The sequence below is a fragment of the Ornithorhynchus anatinus genome, chromosome 1 (genome assembly GCF_004115215.2).
Source record: "Ornithorhynchus anatinus isolate Pmale09 chromosome 1, mOrnAna1.pri.v4, whole genome shotgun sequence".
Lineage (NCBI taxonomy): Eukaryota > Metazoa > Chordata > Mammalia > Monotremata > Ornithorhynchidae > Ornithorhynchus > Ornithorhynchus anatinus.
This window is the reverse complement of record NC_041728.1, coordinates 129,442,313-129,463,409: the sequence shown is the minus strand read 5'-3', so window position 1 is coordinate 129,463,409 and position 21,097 is coordinate 129,442,313. Positions and strand designations below refer to the sequence as shown.

Genomic DNA, 21,097 nt, shown 5'->3' with positions numbered 1-21,097 from the left:
ATTCGGCTTTTGTGGGTACATAAGCAAGGAGTGATTTCCCCAAGAATCATTTGATTAGTGGTTCTTCAGGGATCACTGGAGTGCAGGGTAGTTGGTTTTGCGGGGGAAGGGAAGCAGGTGATAAATGCCTCTGCCCTCATTCATTTTAATAGATTTGCTTTTGTAAAAGCAGCCTCTTGCTGCTGTTAGAATAATGCGGCAGAATATCTGTTTTGATCGGATCTCCCCAGCTGGGTAAATGCCACTTCACAAGTTTTCTGCAAGTCTGCTACTCTGAGCAAGACTGTTACGTTCAGGCAGTCAGTAGCGTTTAGGGTCTGCTGGGTGCAGAACACTGTACTAAACAATTAGATCACCACAGTCCTCTATTGGCAAGATTGTACTGCTGAAAGTTGCTGTCACCCTAGAATGACAGAGGAGGCCGTGTTTGATTCATTTCTCGTACCCCACCCTGTATCTCCCTCCCCCACCGAACCTCCCCAACTTTCCCATCAGCTTTTCCATACTGGGCTACTTTCTCCCTTCCCTCTTCCCGCAACACTTATGTACACATTTTAATATTTTATTAGTGTCTGTCTTCCCTATTAGGTTGTAAGCTCCTTAAGGATCATGTTTTCTAGTTCTCTCGTAGACTCTTAGTACAGGGGTCCTGCATATGCTCAGCGTATACGACTGATTAAAGGTCTGGGCAGAGTGCCGAATCTACCCATAATCATCTTAATTTTTTTTCTTTACCCAAAAGCCTTCGCAGTGAAAACAGTGCTGTAAGATGGGTTAGGGATGGTCTAGTCTCTTGAAGCCAGAGTGTAATAATTTTGCAGACTTGGAGTTGGTTCTGCGCAGTACTCGTATGTAGGTTCTGAAAGAATTGGGACAAGCTGAAGCAGTGTGACATAGTGTAAAGAGCACAGACCTGGTAGGCAAAGGACCTGAGTTCTAATTCTGCCTCTGCCTCATCTGCTCTGTGACCTTGGACAAGTCACTTCACTTCTGTGCCTTATTTACCTCACCTGTAAAATGGAGATTAAGACTGAGAGCCCCTCGTGGGCCATGAACTGTGTCCATCCTGGTATCTTTTACCTACCCCAGTGGTCAGGACAGTGCGTGGTACATAACAAGCACTTAAATACCATTTAAGAAAAAACCAAAAGTTCGTTAATGTGAGTTACATAATGGGCCACTAGGGAGGATGTGGGACCTGAAGGGGGAAGGAGGGGATGAGGGCGAGTCAAGTGTTTGGTGACACATTTGAGGACGATTGGCAAATGATCAGTGTCATACTCTTCCATCAAACATCTAGTGACCGTTGAATATTGGATTAGGCGGGCCATTACTTTGACTGGGTAATAATTAGTCCTGATCTAATAATGTAAGTCATGTTAGTGATGCCATATGTCATTTTTTCAAATCCCCTTTTGAAAGTTTGCTGCTGAACCAGGTTTACAGTGGAATCCAGAGAACCGTACACGTCACAGTGTTGGTAATAACTCTCAATCCTTTTCTCTAGAACTGGTTTCTACTGTCCAACCTTTGCCACAGATTCCAGCAGACACAGCCTCTCCCGTTCTCCTACTTCCACCTCCTGTGACCAATCCAAGCCCGGCCCTCAGGCCAGTCCAAACGCCGGTTATTGGGGCCCCAGGCATGGGCAGCATTTCTGCCGATCCAGATGATGAAGAGGGCCTTAAACACTTAGAACAGGTAAACTTTGACATTTTATGAATCCTGACTGTCTTCTGGGACCCGAGAACCCCGCGGAATGGGAGGATGTTGAATGAACAAACACATGTATTTTTCTTGCAACTTACTATAAAAGGTGGCATTCAGTTTTAAAGACATTACTTTCAAATCTTTTGATGTTCGTTCACGTGGGCTATTTTTCTACTCTACCTGTTGAATTTCTTTTTTTGAAATGTTGGGAGTGCAAGAAGCGGTATTCTGCTGGCAGCTGTAGATTGGTGCCTTGTCCGATGCCTCATGTGAGGCTTTCAGTTAGTGGGTTATGTTTCAGATCCTGGTCATTTTTAGTCATATTATACTTTTCGAAAAGGCGTTCACTTGAACGGGTAAGTTGTGTGTCCTGTTCTAGACAACTCGGGAAGATGGTTTTTCTCCAAGTCGTAACTGCCACGTATTATCTAAAAACTGTCTCCAAGGTGATGTTTTCTAAGAGTTAGACCTGGTAAGACCTGCCGACCAAGCCCCACAGATCCCAGTTGTTTTTACCATCAGGCACGTTTGAGTAACTATAAGTATGCTCGTCAGAACTGACCTCAGTTCAGATATTACTGAATATGTGTATGTATTTATATAACAGTAATTCATTTGGACCCTTGGTTCTAAAGTATGTTTCCTGTCCTAACTGCAGCAAGCAGAAAAGATGGTGGCATATCTACAGGACAGTGCACTGGATGATGAGAGATTGGCAGCAAAATTGCAAGAGCACAGAGCCAAAGGGGTCTCTATTCCGCTACTGCATGAAGCCATGCAGAAATGGTATTACAAAGATCCACAGGGAGAAATTCAGGGTAGGTCCGTGGTCTTTATACTTCTCGAGCGGAACTCTCAGCCGTTTCTCATAAGCCCTGATTAAGGATGCGTATCTCACCACTGTCAGAGTCATTTTTCTCTAATGGAAAAGAGGAAACGATGTAGAAATTTTTCAGGTTCACTAGGGGAAACCAAGTAACACAAAGCCAAATCCCGCACCTCTGTCAGTGCCCTTCATGTTATCGCAACTGTATTCTTTAATAAGACCAGGATGCTCGCTTGAAAAAAAAAATCCGCCTTTGACGTATCATTCTCAGGACATTGCCAGGCACCTACAGACCTATCCTTAATTGGTGATGTAATCTGCTGTTGATTTAATCTGTCTTGCTGCTCTCCAGAGCCATCGTCTAAGGAAAGCATTGTTAGTCACGTGTTATTTAAAAAGGAAAAATTGCCCAAGTAGATTATGTGAATCAGATTCTCCTCTTGGAATTTTAGTGATCACTGAAGTGAAAATATCCATAATTTGAGGGGAAAATGTCCAGAGCATTCTACTAATGTGCTTGTCCTTTTTCAAGCAGTAGGTTTTGGTGTGAGAGAGAACTGGAATTATTTTACAATTCTAATAATGATATGATAATTTTAATATGAGATCTGAGCCTACCGGTGAATAGTAGTGAACTGATCCCTTTTGAGGGTTAATTAATGTTTGGAGTACCGCAGGCACCACGTGGAGCAATCTACTCGATGCCACCCTTATTATCTGAGTTTGGCTATTTCCACTTCGATTAACCTAGAATATCTGTTGTTGTTCTATGTTGGTTGCTGATGCTATAGGCCCGTTCAATAACCAGGAGATGGCAGAATGGTTTCAGGCGGGATATTTCACTATGTCCCTGTTGGTGAAAAGAGCATGCGATGAAAGCTTCCAGCCCCTCGGAGACATTATGAAAATGTGGGGAAGGGTCCCCTTCTCTCCGGGTCCAGCACCCCCTCCACATCTGGTACGTAATCGACAGCAGAACCCCACTGTCCTCCGATTGCCTCAAAGACTCCTGTTTCAGATGTTCTCTGAGTCGCAGCACCGCTCCTCGATGAAATGCTTGCACGTGCGATGATCGTCCCCTGTTCTGTCTGAGAATTCAGGTCCCAAAAGCTTACTAGAGTCACTAGTGGATAACTCTGCGTCTGTCGTCCCTTCCCCACAGGGAGGTAAGACCTGGCCCAGTTAACCCTGGCTGAGGCTTCAGAGTAAGTTTGGACTCGGCCTGCTGAGGCCACGGTAGCCACAAGCCCAGGTTTTTGTCCCATGTGTGATTTTTTTTGGGTATTTTTTATGGTATTTTAAGCACTTAACCGTGGACTAGATGCTGTATTGAGCACTGGGGTAGGTATATGGCAGTCAGGTTGGGCGGTCTATGTCCCACATGGGGCTCGCACTTGAATCCCTATTTTACAGAGGAGATAGGCATGGAGAAGTGAAGGGATTTGCCCAAGGTCACACAGCAGACAAGTGGCAGAGATGGGATTAGAACCCAGGTCCTCTGACACCAACCCCCGCCTCAGGGCTGTGCTCTTTCTACTAAACCACGCTGCTTCTTGCCGCTGGTTCATCCGGAGCCTGTCGGGGGTACAGAGGAACTTGCTTATGTTAGGAAGCACAAATAAGATATGTGCCTGGAACCCCGGAGGTGAGCCTCCTCCTCATTAAGTGGAAGCTGCCTTTCCACTTTTCACTGGCTCTATCTGAGACAAAAACACCAAATTTACAGAATTGTGGACTTAAGAGTTTTAAAATAGCAATGCCAGAAGATGTGGGCATGAGACCAAAGAGTCGCTTGACCTATGTGCCAAATGAAGGTGATCGACTGGTTTTTCAGCGGACTTGTGTCCTGTATACCTCTGACACCATCTCCTATTTCATCATGGATAAAGAAACGTTGAAAAACCATTTTTATTAAGGGCTTATTGTCCCAAATTGCAGACCTGGGCATGGGTAAGCCCGTCAATGGGCAGGGATTGTCTCTATCTGCTGCCGAATTGTCCATTCCAAGCGCTTAGTCCAGTGCTCTGCACATAGGAAGCGCCCAATAGATACTATTGAATTGAATGAACCACCCAGATTTAGGCATTTAAGGCATTTGTAGTATGGAGTTCCGTATAGGCAATCCAGGAAAAGCTTGAATATTTACTTTAAGAATTTTGCCTTTGAATCTAATGTTTCGGGGTCCAGTTTTATGTTTCGTGTTTGGAATGGGTGGTCAGAGGACCTTCCAGACCTAGTATATTCTTTACCCTGTGTGGAAAAAACAGGAAGTGCGGGAAGTCCACTTTCCCCTTTTAGCTAGCCGAAAGATTTTGTAGATCTGAACGTGTATCCGTTAGCTGCTATGGGATTTCTGCTTCCAATTTTCATTTGCTTTTGATTAACTGCTGCCCTCTGGTGTACAGATCTCTTCCATTTTAAACGTTTTCACATTTTGTTATCTTTACCTTAGTGGTGTTCTTTGTGCATTGTGATTATTTATCTTCCTTCCTCTCCCTCTCAACTCCTAAATAGTTGCGTGTCCTGCCCGACCAGCTGTAGTTCTAAAGCAGTCACCTCGCCCACTCCTTCCCCACCCCGCTACTCTCCTATTACAACCCAGCCCTCACACTTCGCTCCTGTAATGCCAGTCGCTGACCTCCTGCCCGTGTCCTGCCTCTGGCCTCGAACACCCTCCTTCTTCATATCTGACAGACGTTTACTCTCCCCACCTTCAAAGCTTTACTGACGGTGCATCTCGTCCAAGAGGCCTTGCCTGACTAACCCCTCATTTCTGCTTTCCCCACTCCCTTCTGCGTCTCCCTGATTTGCTGCCTTTCTTTACTCCTCCCTCAGCCCCATGTACACATCCGTATTTACAGTAATCCTCTGGTCTTCATTCATTCATTCAATAGTATTTATTGAGCGCTTACGATGTGCAGAGCACTGTACTGAGCGCTCGGAATGGACAAATCGGTAACAGATAGAGACAGTCCCTGCTCTTTGACGGGCTCACGGTCTAATCGGGGGAGACGGACAGACAAGAACAGCGGCAATAAATAGAATCAAGGGGATGAACATCTCATTAAAACAATAGCAAATAAATAGAATCAAGGCGATGTACATTTCATTAACAAAATAAAAAGGGGAATGATCTGTGAGCTCTCTGTGGACAGGGACTATGCCTACCAACTCTGCTGTATTATATTCTCCCAAGCGCTTGGCACAGCTTCCTCTGCACATAATACGCACTCAGTAAATATGATTGATTACCTTGAGGCCTGTCTTCTCAGGACTTCTGGTTCCTATAGGTCCCCTTCAGGAATTTTGGCTCGGGATTCTCCGTCCCAATAAATCTAAGTCATTGACGTGAATGTTCTTGCGGTTGCCAGTTGCTTGAGTGGTATTTTCTAATGCTTCTTTCTCACTCACAGGGAGAGTTGGACCAGGAGCGACTAAACCGACAGCATGAACTCACTGCCCTGTATCAGATGCAGCACCTTCAGTACCAGCAATTCCTGATACAGTAAGTTATTGCTTGAGCAGTTTTAAAGGGATGGTCATTTGTCCCCTTGCTGCGTCCTCCAGCGGTTCATCTGCCGTTCAGCTAACCGAACAAGCTGTTTAGTAGAGGAATCAGGGTGCGCAGTTAGCTGCACTTTCTCTGTTGAAAGGACCGTGGGTGAAGCTATCTTTGGAGGATTGTGTTTGAATCTTGTTGGGCCTTTGACGAGGGAAAAGAGGATCTTCACAGAGGGCCTATGCTAAAGGCACTCATCCGGCATTATGGATTCTCATTTGCTTTAGTTCAGGGTGTTTTTTGAATTCAGTAAGAGAAGCGGTGAGGCCTGGTGGTTTGGTAGAAAGAGCCTAAGCCTGGGAATCAGGATCTTACCTATTATGTGACTTTGGTCAAGTCACTTCATTTCTCTGTGCCTCAGTTCCCTCCTCTGCAAAATGGGGAGTCAGTGGTACTTAGACTGAGCCCTATGTGGGACCTGATTATCTCGTATCTCCCCCAGCGCTTAGTACAGTGCTTGGCACAGAGTAAGTGCTTAATAAATTCCACATTACTACTACTACTATTCTTAATAATTATTAGCATATTTTTAATCAACCAATCGCCAACAAATTTTTTGTATAGAGTCTATTAGCCTGTCCTGTCCTTTCATCTAACTCCCCTCTGGGAGATGTGGAAATAGGAGAGCGCCTCCCTCCCAGTTTTCTTAGTTTGGATACTAGCTTAAGTCCCAGTGCCTATTGCCAACTTGGATACTTAAAAATCATCCCTCAATTTCTGCAAACAGTGCACACACCAATCTTTCCTTTCTAGTGTAGGGCAGGGAAAAGCACAGGATAAAGGAGAGGAGAGGGTTTAAGGGGGCTGGAAGGAGTAGACCAATGTAGGGGCTGTTACTGCTTTGGATTATATTGTGTAAGAGAAGTGGTGCAGGCATAATAATAATAATGTTGGTATTTGTTAAGCGCTGACTATGTGCAGAGCCCTGTTCCAAGTGCTGGGGTGGATACAGGGTAATCAGGTTGTCCCACGTGAGGCTCTAAGTTAATCCCCATTTTACAGATGAGGTAACCGAGGCCCAGAGAAGTTAAGTGACTTGCCCACAGTCACACAGCTGACAAGTGGCAAAGCCGGGATTCGAACCGATGACCTCTGACTCCGAAGCCCAGGCTCTTTCCACTGAGCCACGCTGCTTCTCTGGTAGTAGTTCTCCCTGCTGCTCAGACAGTGAGCCCCGGATGGGACCGGGACGGTGTCCGACCTGACTGACTTGTGCTTATCCTAGAGTTTAGTACAGTGCTTGACACATAGTAAGCACTTAACAGAGACCAAGATTATTAGAGAAGTGATGCTTTCCTTTGCTCTTCCTGAAGACAGCAGTACGCGCAGGTGTTGGCCCAGCAGCAGAAAGCAGCCCTGTCATCCCAGCAGCAGCAGCAACTGGCTCTTCTCCTTCAACAGTTCCAAGCTCTGAAGATGAGGTAAGTGGTCAGTTTCAGTTCTTACTTGGAAGGCAGCATGGCCTAATGGAACGATCGCAGGACTGGATGTCAGGACACTAAGGTTTCTGTCAGCTCTTCCACCTGCCTGCTGCGTGACCGTGGACAAGTAACTTGGTTGGGCTTCAGTTTCCACATCTGTAAAATGGGGATAAAATACCCATTCTCCCTCTTAGACTGTGGGTTGTGGGTGAGACAGGGATTGGGTCTGATTTGGTTGTTTTACCTCTCCCATAGAGCTTAACACCATGCGTGACACATAGTAAATACTTAGTAAATATTGTTATTGTATTTAATTGGAGTTCATTCGGAAGTTTAAACCAAGAATTCTTGGGGTTAAATATCTAATTTCTCCAGCGAGAATGGGTTTGGAACAATTAAGCCAGTGTGTATTTGGTGCTTTTGAAGGAGTGTGCAACTGAATCTCAACGGTTGCCTTTGATTCTAAGCATTTGTGGGTGGTGAACTGCCATGAAAGTGGGGGTAAAATCCAAGAAGACCTAAAAGGCTGGGTGGGTGGGCTAAAAAATGACAAGTGAGCTTCATTGGGAACAAGTGTACCCCAGGAAACAGTTCATAATACAGCTACAGGTTGATTGGCTTGTAGCCACAAGTAATGTTAGTGGAAAGTGATCTGATTCATTATTGACAGCTCACATCTCACCAGCAGCCAAAAAAACTGGTAAGGAGATAGAAAGCGAAAGCAAAAGACATAGTTTTGCCCCTTTACTTGGTTGACATACTCTGTTCAGTCCTTGTCATTGCATCTTAGAAAGCATCTAATAATATTACTAGAAAAGATTTATCTGGAGGAATTTAACTTTCTTATGAGGATAGAGTAAAAGAGCTAAGACTCCAAAGCTTAAAAGGGGACATGACTGAATCCACAAAATCATGAGGAATAAGGACAGGGTGCAAATAGAATTTGTTATTCACCTAGTTCACTGAAGCTTGAGGTTCATAGGTACAAAGCTGGTGAAGGGAAACACTTTTAAACATAGTAGGTGTTAAGCATATGGGCTTATTTCGGCAGGATGTTTTTGCAGCCAGAAAATACAAGTGAGTGCAGGAGGAGTTTGGATAACTTCATAAATGAGCGATCCATTAGTGGATTACTAGAGGAGAGAAAATTTAAGGATGTTAGTTGACATGTATCTAAATATTAGGATTGATATTAAGAAGGGTAGCCATGGATAGATCCTCCAAGCATCCAGCTGCCACTGAGCTGAATGGACCTATTGGTGGAAACCAGGACCGGCATTGTATATTTTCTCTCATTCTTAAGAAGTGTAACGTAGCCCAGATTGTAAGCTAGCTTGCCAGCTCCTCACTAGATTTTAAACTCCTGGATGGCAGGGATTGTGCATGCCAACTCTATTGTGTTGTACTCTCCCAAGCACTTTGTTCAGCAAGTTGGTTTTTTTGCTTTGTTTTGTTTTTATGGTATTCGTTAAGCCCTAAACTGTGTGCCCAGCACTGTTCTAAGCCCTGGGGTCGAAACAAGGTTAATCAGGTTGCACACAGTCCCGCGTGGGATTCACCGTCTCAGTCCCTATTTTACAGATACGGTAACTGAGGCACAGAGAAGTGACTTACCCACAGTCACACAGGAGACGAGCGATGAAGCTGGGACTAGAATCCAGGTCCTTCTGGCAGTGCTCTATCCAGTAGGCCATGGTACTTCTATAAGTTGCTCAATAAATGCCACTGATGGATCAATTATTGTAGAGAACAGTAGATCTCCTCTGACTTACATGGCCGGTAGTATGGTTTTCCCCATGTGGCCCCGGGGCTGTCTGGTTTGGTTATTTTTTGTGGATCCCAGTGCTTGCTTAGAGAAGTGTCTAGCCTAGCGCTTAATAAATATCACTGTTATTAATCATTATTCTTACCCAAGGTGTTATTTCTCAAGTTTCCTTAAGTTAAAAACGGGGTTCTGAATATGGCCTTGGACTGTAAGGGCAATTAGACCAAACAGGTAAAGGGCATAAAAAAATAGAATAAGCTGTACTCCCTCTGTGTTCTGCACAAGAATGAGTTTGCTGGCATTGATGGGCAATGATGCAAGGGAATCAAACCTGGAGGTTCCATGACAGAGCCGGGCGAGCCCTCTAGCACCAAGTGCTTCTCCTCGAACAGTTATAAGAACCGTTTTTGCTTCTAGAATTTGAGCAGTCACATAAGCGTGATGAAGGTTTCAGGAAATAATCATAGTCATAAAATATAATTGACCTACCTCTCCCAGGCATGAACATGCCACTCCTGTACTATTATTATTCTTACTATGGTACTTAAGTGCTTACTATGTGCTAAGTGGTATAGTACAGTACAGTACACCAAATGCTGGGCTAGATGTAAGATAGATTGGACTCCGTCCCTGTCCCATACAAGGTTCATAGTCTAAATAGGAGGGAGTACTATAACATTTTGTTTAAAGGTAGAAGTTCACAGTCATTTCCCGCTCTAGACCGTAAACTTGTAGCGGGCAGGGAAAGCGTCTGCCAACTCTGCTGTATTGTACTCCCAGGTGCTCAGTATAGTGGTTTGCATTTAGTGACCGTTCAATAAATACCATTGATGATGGAGATAGTGATTCACTGAGAAAAAGGTTTGAATCATTGCAGATAGTGCTCTGCATACAGAAAATACTGTGGATTTATTTGTTTTGAATTTGTTAAGCACTGTTTTAAATGTTGGGATAGATACAAGTTAAGCGGGTTGGGCACAGTTCCCGTCCCACATGGGCTCTAAGTCCAAGTAGGATGAGAACAGATACTGAATCCCCATTTTGCAGATGAGGAAAGTGAGGCACAGAACAGTTAAGCGACCTGCTCAGGGTCACACAGCAGGCAAATAGGGAATCCGGGGTTAGGACCCGGGCCCTCTGACTCCCAATAATTGTATTTATTGAGTAGTAATTGTATTTGCTAAACTCTTAGTGGGTATTAAGCACTAGGAGAAAATATACAGGTGGGAATTAAACTTAGGCCCTGTCCCTCATGGGGCCCACAATCTAAGAAGCCAGGCCCGTGCTTTTTCCAGTTAGGCCACGGTGCTTACTCTGGATGACGAGACGGTATGTTGAATCTTTTTGCTTCTTACAGAATATCGGAACAGAACCTGATCCCGTCCGTGACGAGGTCTGTGTCAGTACCAGACACTGGATCAATTTGGGAGCTTCAGTCAGCAGCCTCCCAGCCTGCAGGTAAAATATGAGTCCCGGCATTTGGTATCTTATAGAGCAGAGATACTGAAATCCAAACTGAAGCTTCAACCCTGTCTCACTTAAATAGAAGTTTTTGACACCTTTGTTTACAATAGATCCAAACTGCCACTCTATGCTCCTCTAAATACCAAGTGGAAAAAAATTAAACAACGTTTACCCGGTCACGGTTGCTCCATTTAGGAGATGGATGACTTGTGCAAAACTGCCGGCAGACAAACCCGTTTCTTATCGACGGAAAGCCCCATTTGTAAGGAACACCCTATCTCGCTGTCTGAAGTTGTTTCCTAGTCTCATAAAAAACTCTCATGCTCTCCCTGTCTAGACTGTAAGCTTGTTGTGGGCAGGGGACATGTCTTCCAGCTCTTTTATTGTACTCTTTATTGTACAAGCACGTAGTGAAATGCTCTGCACACAGTAAGCACTCAGTAAATTCCATTGGTAGATGGATTAAAAAGGCCTGGGTTGAAGTGATTCTTAGAAAGTATTGAGGAAAGTGATTTGATACAACTTTTTAGGTGCAGTGCTCTGCACACAGTAAATACTCACTAAATGCCATCGATAGATTGATTTGAAAAGGTCTGGGTTGAAGTGATCCTAGGAGAGTATTGAGAACAGTGATTTGATACTACTTTTCCGCCTGAGAAGGGTTCAAAGAGTGCACCTGAAGTTACGGGAACAAGAATGAAGTGCAGCTATTTACCTCTTCAGTCAGTCAGTCGTATCTGAGCACTTACTGAGTGCAGAGCACCGTAAAAACGCTTGGGAGAGTACAATATAATGAGTTGGTAGACACTTCGCCTGTCCACAATGAACAGTCTTCAGGGGGAGACAGACATGAATATAAATTACTATATATAAATGCTGTGGGCTGAGGAGGGGGTGAATAAAGGATGCGTAATCCAGTTGCAGGATGCAAAATGTGTAGTCAAGAATGACTGGTGATATATATCGGCTAAAAAGGCCAAATATTATTTTCACGGTGTATTTAGGTTTATCTGTTGTCTTCTTTTCAAAGGTCTCAGTGTTCTAGTCAAATCAATTATTTCTGTAGATTTTCAGCATTAGAAAATAGGCTGAGAAGCAGTAGGGCCTTGCAAGTTTCGAGTGGGCTAATAAGATGAATCCAGTCAGATTTAGAGGGGAGGATATTAACCTAACATCTGTGTGCATTTCCCTTCTTGCTGCTTACCACCTCCACCCTGTTTCAGAGATTGTAGGCCGAGGGTGGGTGTCTAACGCTTGGCGTGTTCACGTGTGTAATTGTTGTGTATGTCTCTCGGCCACCAGGAGTAATCATAATAGTAATCGTAAGTGAAGTCATAATAGTGCTTCCCAGAAGTGAACCTGGACCGATGTCCAGCTTGGTTTAAGCATGCTTGCAGTCTGTTTCAGGAGCCTAGGCCAGATGGCCCCCTCCCCATATTTCCGTTTTGATTATAGAGTTTTTTCCCCCAACAAGCATACGTCAAAACTATGGGAGTTGTACCTCTGCTTGGACGGAGACCCTCTTTCCATTGTACGGTACAATATATAGAAAGGACCTGCTCTGGGGAGCAGTCTGACTCCTTCCATGGGCAGGAAACTTCTGAAAATGATTCTCTGCCAGTGTAGAGAGAGCAGACTTTTAAGGCTAGGGAAGGTATTTGGAGGCAGGGGAACTGCTATGCCTTGCTTTCTCAAATAGGTTAAATGTACACAAACTCTCTAATTTCCCCCCAATTTTTGCCTGTCTGCTTCCTGAGAGGAAGGGTGTTTCAAGGTTTTTGTGGATTTCTTATTTTATAGTCTGGGAAGGTAGCAGCGTCTGGGATCTTCCTCTTGACACTGCATCTCAGGGACCAGCTCTTGAACAGCTGCAGCAGCTTGAGAAGGCTAAAGCTGCAAAGGTGAGAAACTGGAATTCTCTCATTCAGGGTGGTGTAGGTCAGTTCAGTTAGGGGTGTTTGTAATTTGAAAGCCCCACTGTCGGTCTAGAATGGATTTATTTCATATTATTATTAGTAATGGTGATATTTAAGCACTTGCTATGTACTAAGCACTTGCGTAGATACAAGATCACCAGGTGAGAGACAATCCTTGTCCTACCTGGGGCTTAAAGTCTAAGTAGGAGGGAGAACAGGTACTGAGCCCCCATTTTACAGAGGAGGAAAGTGATGAGGCCTGGAGAAGTTAAGTAACTTGCCCCAGGCCACAAAGTAGGCAAGTGACAGAATGGAGATTAGAACCTGATCCTCTGACTCCCAGGCTCCTGCTCTTTCCACTAGGCTGTGCTGCTTTCCTACTTACGAAAAAGATACAGAGTTTGAGGGTCAGCCAATAAATATCGTTTATTGAACACTTACTTTTTGCAGACTCTTTTCTAAGTGCTTGGTAAAATCTAATAGAGTTAATATCAATCAAATAATTGAATTTTTTTGAGCACTTAGTGATTATCCTATACCTATTCCAGTGCTTAGTACAGTTTTTGGCTCACAGTAAGTGCTTAACAATTGCCATGGTTATAATTATTATTAACATTGACCTCAGGAAGTTTACAGTCTACTGACGGAGAGAGACAGTAAAATAAAGAACAAATAGGGGTTAGAAATACCGTTTAAAGATATGTATTGAAGTGTCACGGGGGAAAGGATCGGGGAAGCGATTACCCAAGATGATTGGTAGAAGCTTTTGGGAGGGCTAGTGCATTTTTGTCTTCTATTCCCATCTGCCAGTAGCTTTTGAGGGAATTAAAATGGAATTCCATTTGGAGTCTCTTAGATCTGCTTCCCTTTCCGTTCACCAGTCACAGCAAAAAAGACTACCCATGGCTGACAGTCGAAAAACGTAAAGCCATTCTCCCTTTTAAATTCTTAAGGTTGCGTTCTCACGAAAGTGGAGATAGAAAGAGTCCTGGCTAGGAGAGCCAAGTTGCACTCTAGCTTCAGGAAAAATCACTGAGGGATAGTAGTCTTCTAGTCCATTCTCCAGGAGAAGCTAAGAAGGATGTTTATCGAAGCGCTCCGAGTTTATTGACTTTTGTTACTTCTCTCCGCATCGTGCTCCCCCCACAATATGACTGTAGCTAGAACAAGAGAGAAGGGAGGTGGAAATGAGGGCCAAAAGAGAAGAGGAGGAGAGGAAGAGGCAAGAGGAGCTCCGACGACAGCAGGAGGAAATCCTGAGGAGGCAGCAGGAAGAGGAGAGGAAACGGCGGGAAGAGGAGGAGCTCGCCCGCAGGAAGCAGGTAAATTGTTGAGAACATTGGTGTGAGCAGTAATTATCGGCCGCCTTGCTCTGGACAGAGCACTCTCTTTGGTCCTTAGTATGTAGAAAAACGTGAAAAAATCGTTCCCTGTCCTTGACGTACTTAGGAGGTAGGAAAAGGTAAAAACTGGCCATCTTAATCAGTGGTATTTACTGACTGCTTACTGAGTGCAGAACATCGTACTAAGCGCTTGGGGGAGCACAGTACCACAGAGTTGGTAGAGATGTTCTCTACCTACAGTGCGCTTACAGTCTAGAGGGGGAGACAGACATTAATATAAGTAAATAATTTAAAATGTGTGATTTGTAGTTATGCACTTAAATGCTTCTTGGCAGGAGAGATAGGAGAATTTAGTGAATGGCTTTTGGAGGGGCTTTTTAGGAGGGCAGGAATATGGTTTAGTGAAGGTGTATTGTTAACCTTTACCGCAACTCACCTCCTAAAGAGACTCCTTATTTTCTTTTCTATTAGCATGAAGTTGAAGAAAATCTTCTAGTACAGGGCAAATATTAGCATAAATTTCTTTTGCAGTTCACACATGCTGTTTAAGGAAATAGTGAAAACAATTAATAATCTGGTTTTGTTGAGGGTTATTTGGTGAAATATGATATTGCAGCATTCCTACAATAGGGTGAACAAAGTTCTTATCCATCACTGAATAACTGGAATGAGAAATACTTCACTTTTTGGCCCCCAGCAGTGTGGCTGTCCGGTAAATTTGTACAGTGCCTGGGATCGAAAGTAAGTGGGAAGAAAACTGTAACGTGGGAGTTCTGGGGAGTCATGCTACTTCTCAGCATCTTGCTCCTCACGAAAGTGAACGTGGGGTCCTGGGCTGGGGCAGTCCTTCGGCACTGCAGAAGTCTGGGACGTGGGTCACCTCTTACCGCCCTCTCCCACCCCAACTTCTGCTACTAACGTAGGCAGCAGGGCAACTGAGAGAGGTAGTTCAAGTCTTCAGAGCTCCCCTGGTACACCCGTCTTTCTATTTGTTTTCAGTGGCTCCTGCAAAACTGGCCATCTCTTAGGTGGCAACGTTTCCCTGTGTCCCTGCCACACAGGGAGGTAGAATAAGTAGCAGGAAAAGCCAGAAGGAGTGCGGTTCTCTGGGTCTCTAGGTCAGGTTGGGACCCTGATTAGTTAGCCAGTCACTAGATCGGCCTTAGTTCCGTGCCGGACTATCAATTAGAGATACACCGGGAACTACATAATTCTCAAGGGCGGACCTACAGTGATTTTTTTAAATGTTTTTCTCTGATTAAAGAAATACAACGAATGACAAATAGAAATGCATATACCTTGCAACATTCCCATAGTCAGGAGTTAGGAGATGATGTTTTCCAGGACTTTTATTAGCCAATTAGTAGTTCATGCCAGTGGTTTTTAAAAATGAGAATACTTTGGAGTTGGCATCTCAAAAGAAGTCTGAGGGCTAAGAGTTTTAATTAGTGACATCTCTGGCCCTCAAGCTAGGGCACTTTGAGCATTTTAAATCATTGTTCTGGATTCTAGACTATGTTTTTCAGTTTTCAACAAGTTATTTTCCCCATAGGAGTGGAGGGCGTAGGTTTTTATAGAATATTTAGATAGAAATTTCATGTAAATCATCACAGTAGAAGTGAATTATTTTATCGTTAGCAGATATTTACATTGGCTGTGTTATGTTTTTATTATCTTGAGAAAAATCCTTCAGATGACAATCCTCTGAACGTAGTCTTTCGTGGGGCTTTTTCCAGGAAGAAGCTCTACGGCGCCAGAGAGAGCAAGAAATTGCACTGAGACGACAGCGAGAGGAAGAGGAACGACAGCAGCAGGAAGAAGCACTTAGAAGACTAGAGGAGAGGAGGAGAGAGGAGGAGGAGAGACGACAGCGGGAAGAATTGATACGGAAACAGGTGAGGAGATGGAGGTTCTGCCTCGTTTGTGGCCGGGATTTAATGTCTAATCAAGAGAAGTAGATCCTTCTGACTATTTTGGAATTCCATGAAAGATACATCAAATTTACATTGCTGCACAGTTAAGCTTCCAAGGAACTAAAGCATCTTGGGGGAGAAGATCGATTTATTCTTTATTTATTTCATTATGCCTGGAATTGAATTCACAGTAGTTTTCTTTAGTGTACAGCACCTCTTCTTCCCCCTGCCCCCTTCCCTCCCAATTTAACAAGCCTTCTTTAGTGTTCAGTAGGAGGAATAGCTCGACCTGCATTTCAAATTTGTGTTTTCAGCATTTTGTAAGGTATTGTTGTTATTGTCGTCTTATGCTGTCGAGTCCCGTCTGACACATAGCGACGCCGAAGACACGTCTCTCCCAGACGCCTTACTTGCACCTGCAGGCGTTCTGTTAGTGGATCCAAAGAGTTTTCTTGGTCAAAATACGGAAACGGTTTACCTTTGCCTCCTTCTGCACAGTAAACCTGAGTCTCTGCCCTTGACTCTCTCCTATGCCGCTGCTGCCCAGTACAGGTGAATTTGATTGCCTTCCACTCACTAGCCACTGCCCAAGCTAGGAGTGGAATGCGTAGACCTCTGCTTGACTCTCCCTCCTGTAGTCGTGACTGGTAGAGTACTGGAAACTCTCCAGTCATGACCCTGAGAGGGGTGTAAGGTTTTAAACATGCTTTAATATTGAGAGAAAACCAGGGAATAAAAGATGGCTTTAGACTGAAACTAGAACTGTATTCTGGAATATTAGGACCTATGCAGGGATTCTGCACAGCACACTCTTTCGTGATGATGCTGTTGAATTTTCACGCCGGGCTTGTCTTACAGAAAGCATCACTCTTCCCCTCACTGTCAAGTTGTGTAGTATTTTGAGTGATTTGAATAGTATGATCAAAGCCCATTCTGATTTAGCATTAGATAATGCAGCTCTATTTCATATCTCATCGCCTTCCCTAACTGACCTTTCATTTCCCCACCCCGTTCACCCTCTCTTCTGCTTTGTCTGACCGTGGGTCTCTGCCCCTTAAGTCCTTTGATGCTCAGCCCATTCTCAGCACACACCACTTATGTACAAGTCCTTCTACTCTGCGCTTAGTACAGTGCTCTGCACACAGTAAGCACTGCTCAATAAATACAGTTAAATGAATGAATGCCGCTTCTTCCATCTGTAATTTATTTTAATGCCTCCCCCACCCCCACTAGATTTTAAGCTTATCGAGGGCAAGGAGTGTATATACCACCTCCGCTATTTTGCACTCTCCCAAGTAAAGAGTACAGAGCTCTGTACCCGGTAAGCGTTTAAATTCATTCAGTAGTATTTATTGAGCGCTTATTATGTGCAGAGCACTGTACTAAGTGCTTGGAATGTACAATTCGGCAACAGATAAGAGACAATCCCTGTCCATACCATTGACTGATTGGACAGTATCTGATGTTAGACTACCATGCTTTTTTGCTGAATAGGATGTGGAGCAGCATGGCGTAGTGGATAGAGCTTAGGCCTGGGAGTCAGTAGGTCATGGGTTCTAATCCTGGCTCTGCCACTTGTCTCCTGTGTGACCTTGGGCAAGTCATTTCACTTTTCTAATAATAATAATAATAATAATAATGTTGGTATTTGTTAAGCGCTTATTATGTGCAGAGCACTGTTCTAAGTGCTGGGGTAAACACAGGGGAATCAGGTTGTCCCACCTGGGGCTCACAGTCTTAATCCCCATTTTACAGATGAGGGAACTGAGGCACAGAGAAGTTAAGTGACTTGCCCACAGTCACACAGCTGACAAGTGGCAGATCTGGGATTCGAACTCATGAGCCCTGACTCCAAAGCCCGTGCTCTTTCCACTTTCTAGGCCTCAGTTACCGCTTCTGTAAAATGGGGATTGAGAATGTGAACCCTAAATGGGACAGGGACTGTGTCCAGCCCAGTTTGCTTGTATCCATCCACCCCGGTGCTTAATATACTGCCTGGCACATAGGAAGCACTTAACAAATATTATTATTACTGTATTATTAATTATTATTATTATAACACTTTGAAAACAAAGTTTTTTCATAGGTACACATAGCAACATTGACTTTTTTATTATCAGCAGTTTTTTTACAGAACTGTTTGATCATGTACCTACCTCATGCATTGTATTATTGAACTTTAAAGTCCAGAAAGGGAAAAACATTGAATTATTTTATTATTAGCAGATTTTTACATTACCATTTGATCACGTACACTGTGCTTCATATTGCTGTTAGGTTTTAATGAGGGAAGAGAGCTCTCTTAAACTTTATTACATTCAATAAATTTGAGGCTTCATTCAGTCTTCACCCCCCTCACCTTTGTGGTCACAGCACAGATCTCCCATTTTCCAAAAGCCATTCTCATTTTCCAACTGCTTCTAAAAAGCTTGTCTCTTTCCCGGGGAAGGAAGAGGAAGCTGCAAAATGGGCTCGAGAGGAAGAGGAGGCCCAGCGTCGGTTAGAAGAAAACCGGCTCCGCATGGAGGAGGAGGCGGCCCGGCTGCGGCTTGAAGAGGAGGAGCGAAAGCGCAAGGAGCTGGAACTCCAGCGCCAGAAAGAATTAATGCGACAGAGACAGCAACAGCAGGAGGCCCTGCGTCGGTTGCAGCAGCAGCAACAGCAGCAGCAGCTTGCCCAGATGAAGGTGAAATGCTTTCCTCCAAAAAATTGTAGGAAACAGCTCCCAGCCTTATTCGGCTAGGCTCCCCCGAAAACGGCTAGCAATTTTGACTGTGAGTGAACTCACTCCTTCTGAGACCCCTGTGTAGCCCACTTAGCTTTGAATAATGCTATCGAGGGTTTATTTGGGTCTTTTCCCTTCCTGGATCCTAAAAGATTTTTCACACATTTTGTGTCTTTTTTTTTTTTTTTCCTTTTTCATAACAGCCCTGGAAAGTAAGTGGGAACCCTTTCAGGTCTGGGGTTAATGAATTTTTTTTAAAAACGAGAAGCCAACTTTAATAAAGTCTGAGGCTGAAGTAATGTGTTTCGTAGCCTGTTGTCTGGAAAAAACTGTAAAGGCAGATGAAAATTCTGTCACTTTCAGGAAATTGATATATTTGGGATTCAGAAGAGCCCTTATCAGGTGGTGATCCTTTTGCATTCTTGGACAGTTTTTATCACCATAATAGGATTTATGGACTAGAGGCGGTATTTATTAAGCCTTTACCACGTGCCACACACCGTCCTCATCCGTGGGGGAGATGTAAGATAGGCTCGTTGCAGGCAGGGAACCGGGTCTACCATTTCTGCCGTATTGTACTCTCCCAAGCGCTGAGTCCAGTGCTCTGCACCCAGTAAGTGGTCAGTAAATCCCACTGATTGATAGCAGTCATAGTCACTGTTCCCCATTAGGCTTACAGTCTAAGTGGTAAGGAGGGAGGGTATCCCCATTTTACAGATGAAAAAATAAGTCCAGAGTGATGAAGTGATTTTCCCAAGGTCCCACAGCAGTATAATGGCAGTGCTGAGACTAGGATCAGGGGTCTCCTGACTTCCAGTCATCTCACCACTCTAGAATTGACCAGTCCCCTATTGTCTGTTCTAGCTTGGACCTTTCATCTTTCTGACCCACGCCATTTGTCTCTGGTCATCGACGTTGGGAAAATTCCAGTTCTCTGACGGGCCAACCCGCATCTTTTTAGCTTCTGCCCACGCAGATCACCCCCCCCCCACCCCCCCCACCCCGTGTAGTTCTGTTACAAACCTTGTTTTCATTTGGGGATTTGGGGATACAGACTGTGAACCCCATGAGGGGCAAGGACTGTGTCCAACCTACTTAAGTTGCCTCTGCCCCAGTACGTAGAAGGGTGTTTGACACATTGTAAATGCTTAACAGATACCATAAAAAATGCCCCCCCCAAAACACAGTATAGTATGCATCTGTTCTGGGAGAAACCGTTTTACAAGTTGGTACAAGTAGATTTGGTGTGGGAAGAAGCAGTTGTGTAGAAGTGCATGGCATTGGTCAAGGTGCTCCGTTTTTTTGTTTTGTTCGGTTTTTTTTGTTATATCTTTAAGTGCTTACTGTGTACCAGGCACTCTGCTAAACCCTGGGATAGATAACAAGATCAACAGGTTGGACCCAGTCCGTGTCCCACAAGGGATTCACAGTCTTGATCCCTATTTTACAGAGGGGATAACTTGGGCACCTAAGTCAAGTGACTTGCCCAGCGTCACACAGCAGACAAGTGGTGGAGTCAGGGTTAGAGCTCAGGTCCTCTGACTCCCAGGCTCTTGCTGTTCCTACTAGGCCTGTGTCCCGTGTCAGACTTTTTGTATTGTACCATATACCTAAAGTACCTAGGGTTCCTTTCTGTTTCTGTAACTGCATGGTGTTTAATACAGTGAACTAGGAATGAGTGGCAAGGGGGTAAAGCAGTCTGCTAGTGGTGCTCATGAACAATATTATAGGAATTCGCGTAGCAAAATCAATCACGATGAAGAAGTATCTTGGCCTAGTGGAAAGAGCACGGGCCTGGGGGCCAGAAGACCTGGGTTCTAATCCCAGCTCCACCACTTATAGTAATAATAATGATGGCATTTGTTAAGCGCTTGCTGTTCTTACTGCCAAGCACTGTTCTAAGCGCTGGGGGGCGATACAAGGTAATCAGGTTGTCCCACATGGGACTCACAGTCTTAATCCCCATTTTACAGATGAGGTAACTGAGGCCCAGAGAAGTTAAATGACTTGCCCAAAGTCACTCAGCTGACAAGTGGCGGAGCCGAGATTAGAACCCACGACTTCTGACTCCCGAGCCCGGGCTCTTTCCACTGAGCCATGCTGCTTCTCCACACTTACCTGCCTTGTGACTTTGGGCAAATCACTTGACTTCTCAGGGCCTCAGTTCCCTCGTCTGCAGAATAGGGATTCAGTACCCATTCTCCCTCCTACTTAGACTGTGAGCCTGATTTGGGACCCGATGATCTTGTATCTAGCCCAGCGCTTAGTACGGTGCTTGGTACATAGTAAGCACTTAACAAATAGCACAATTATTATTGTTATCCACCTCCTGGCCCTTTAATTCCTATCGAATCATCACTGACTGTAACACGATTTTCCCCTAGCACTAACTCCTTCAAATACATCACCCCTGCATAGTAGAACTACCTGTACTTGTGGGGACTTTTTTTTTCAG

At 44.3% G+C, this 21,097-nt stretch overlaps 1 protein-coding gene across 12 annotated transcripts in view; it reads left to right on the top strand.

Annotated features, from left to right (window-relative positions):
* The window catches only part of GIGYF2 (GRB10 interacting GYF protein 2), a 125,842-nt gene that overhangs the window by 87,863 nt on the left and 16,882 nt on the right, over positions 1-21,097 (top strand). For all 12 annotated transcript variants that reach the window (XM_029064311.2, XM_029064270.2, XM_029064231.2 and 9 more), the window contains 10 exons: positions 1,508-1,701; positions 2,369-2,528; positions 3,328-3,494; positions 5,950-6,041; positions 7,409-7,516; positions 10,639-10,739; positions 12,546-12,646; positions 13,822-13,983; positions 15,741-15,899; positions 18,367-18,603. In XM_029064311.2, the coding sequence (XP_028920144.1) occupies positions 1,508-1,701; positions 2,369-2,528; positions 3,328-3,494; positions 5,950-6,041; positions 7,409-7,516; positions 10,639-10,739; positions 12,546-12,646; positions 13,822-13,983; positions 15,741-15,899; positions 18,367-18,603 (1,481 nt within the window). The remainder of the gene's footprint in view (positions 1-1,507; positions 1,702-2,368; positions 2,529-3,327; positions 3,495-5,949; positions 6,042-7,408; positions 7,517-10,638; positions 10,740-12,545; positions 12,647-13,821; positions 13,984-15,740; positions 15,900-18,366; positions 18,604-21,097) is intronic.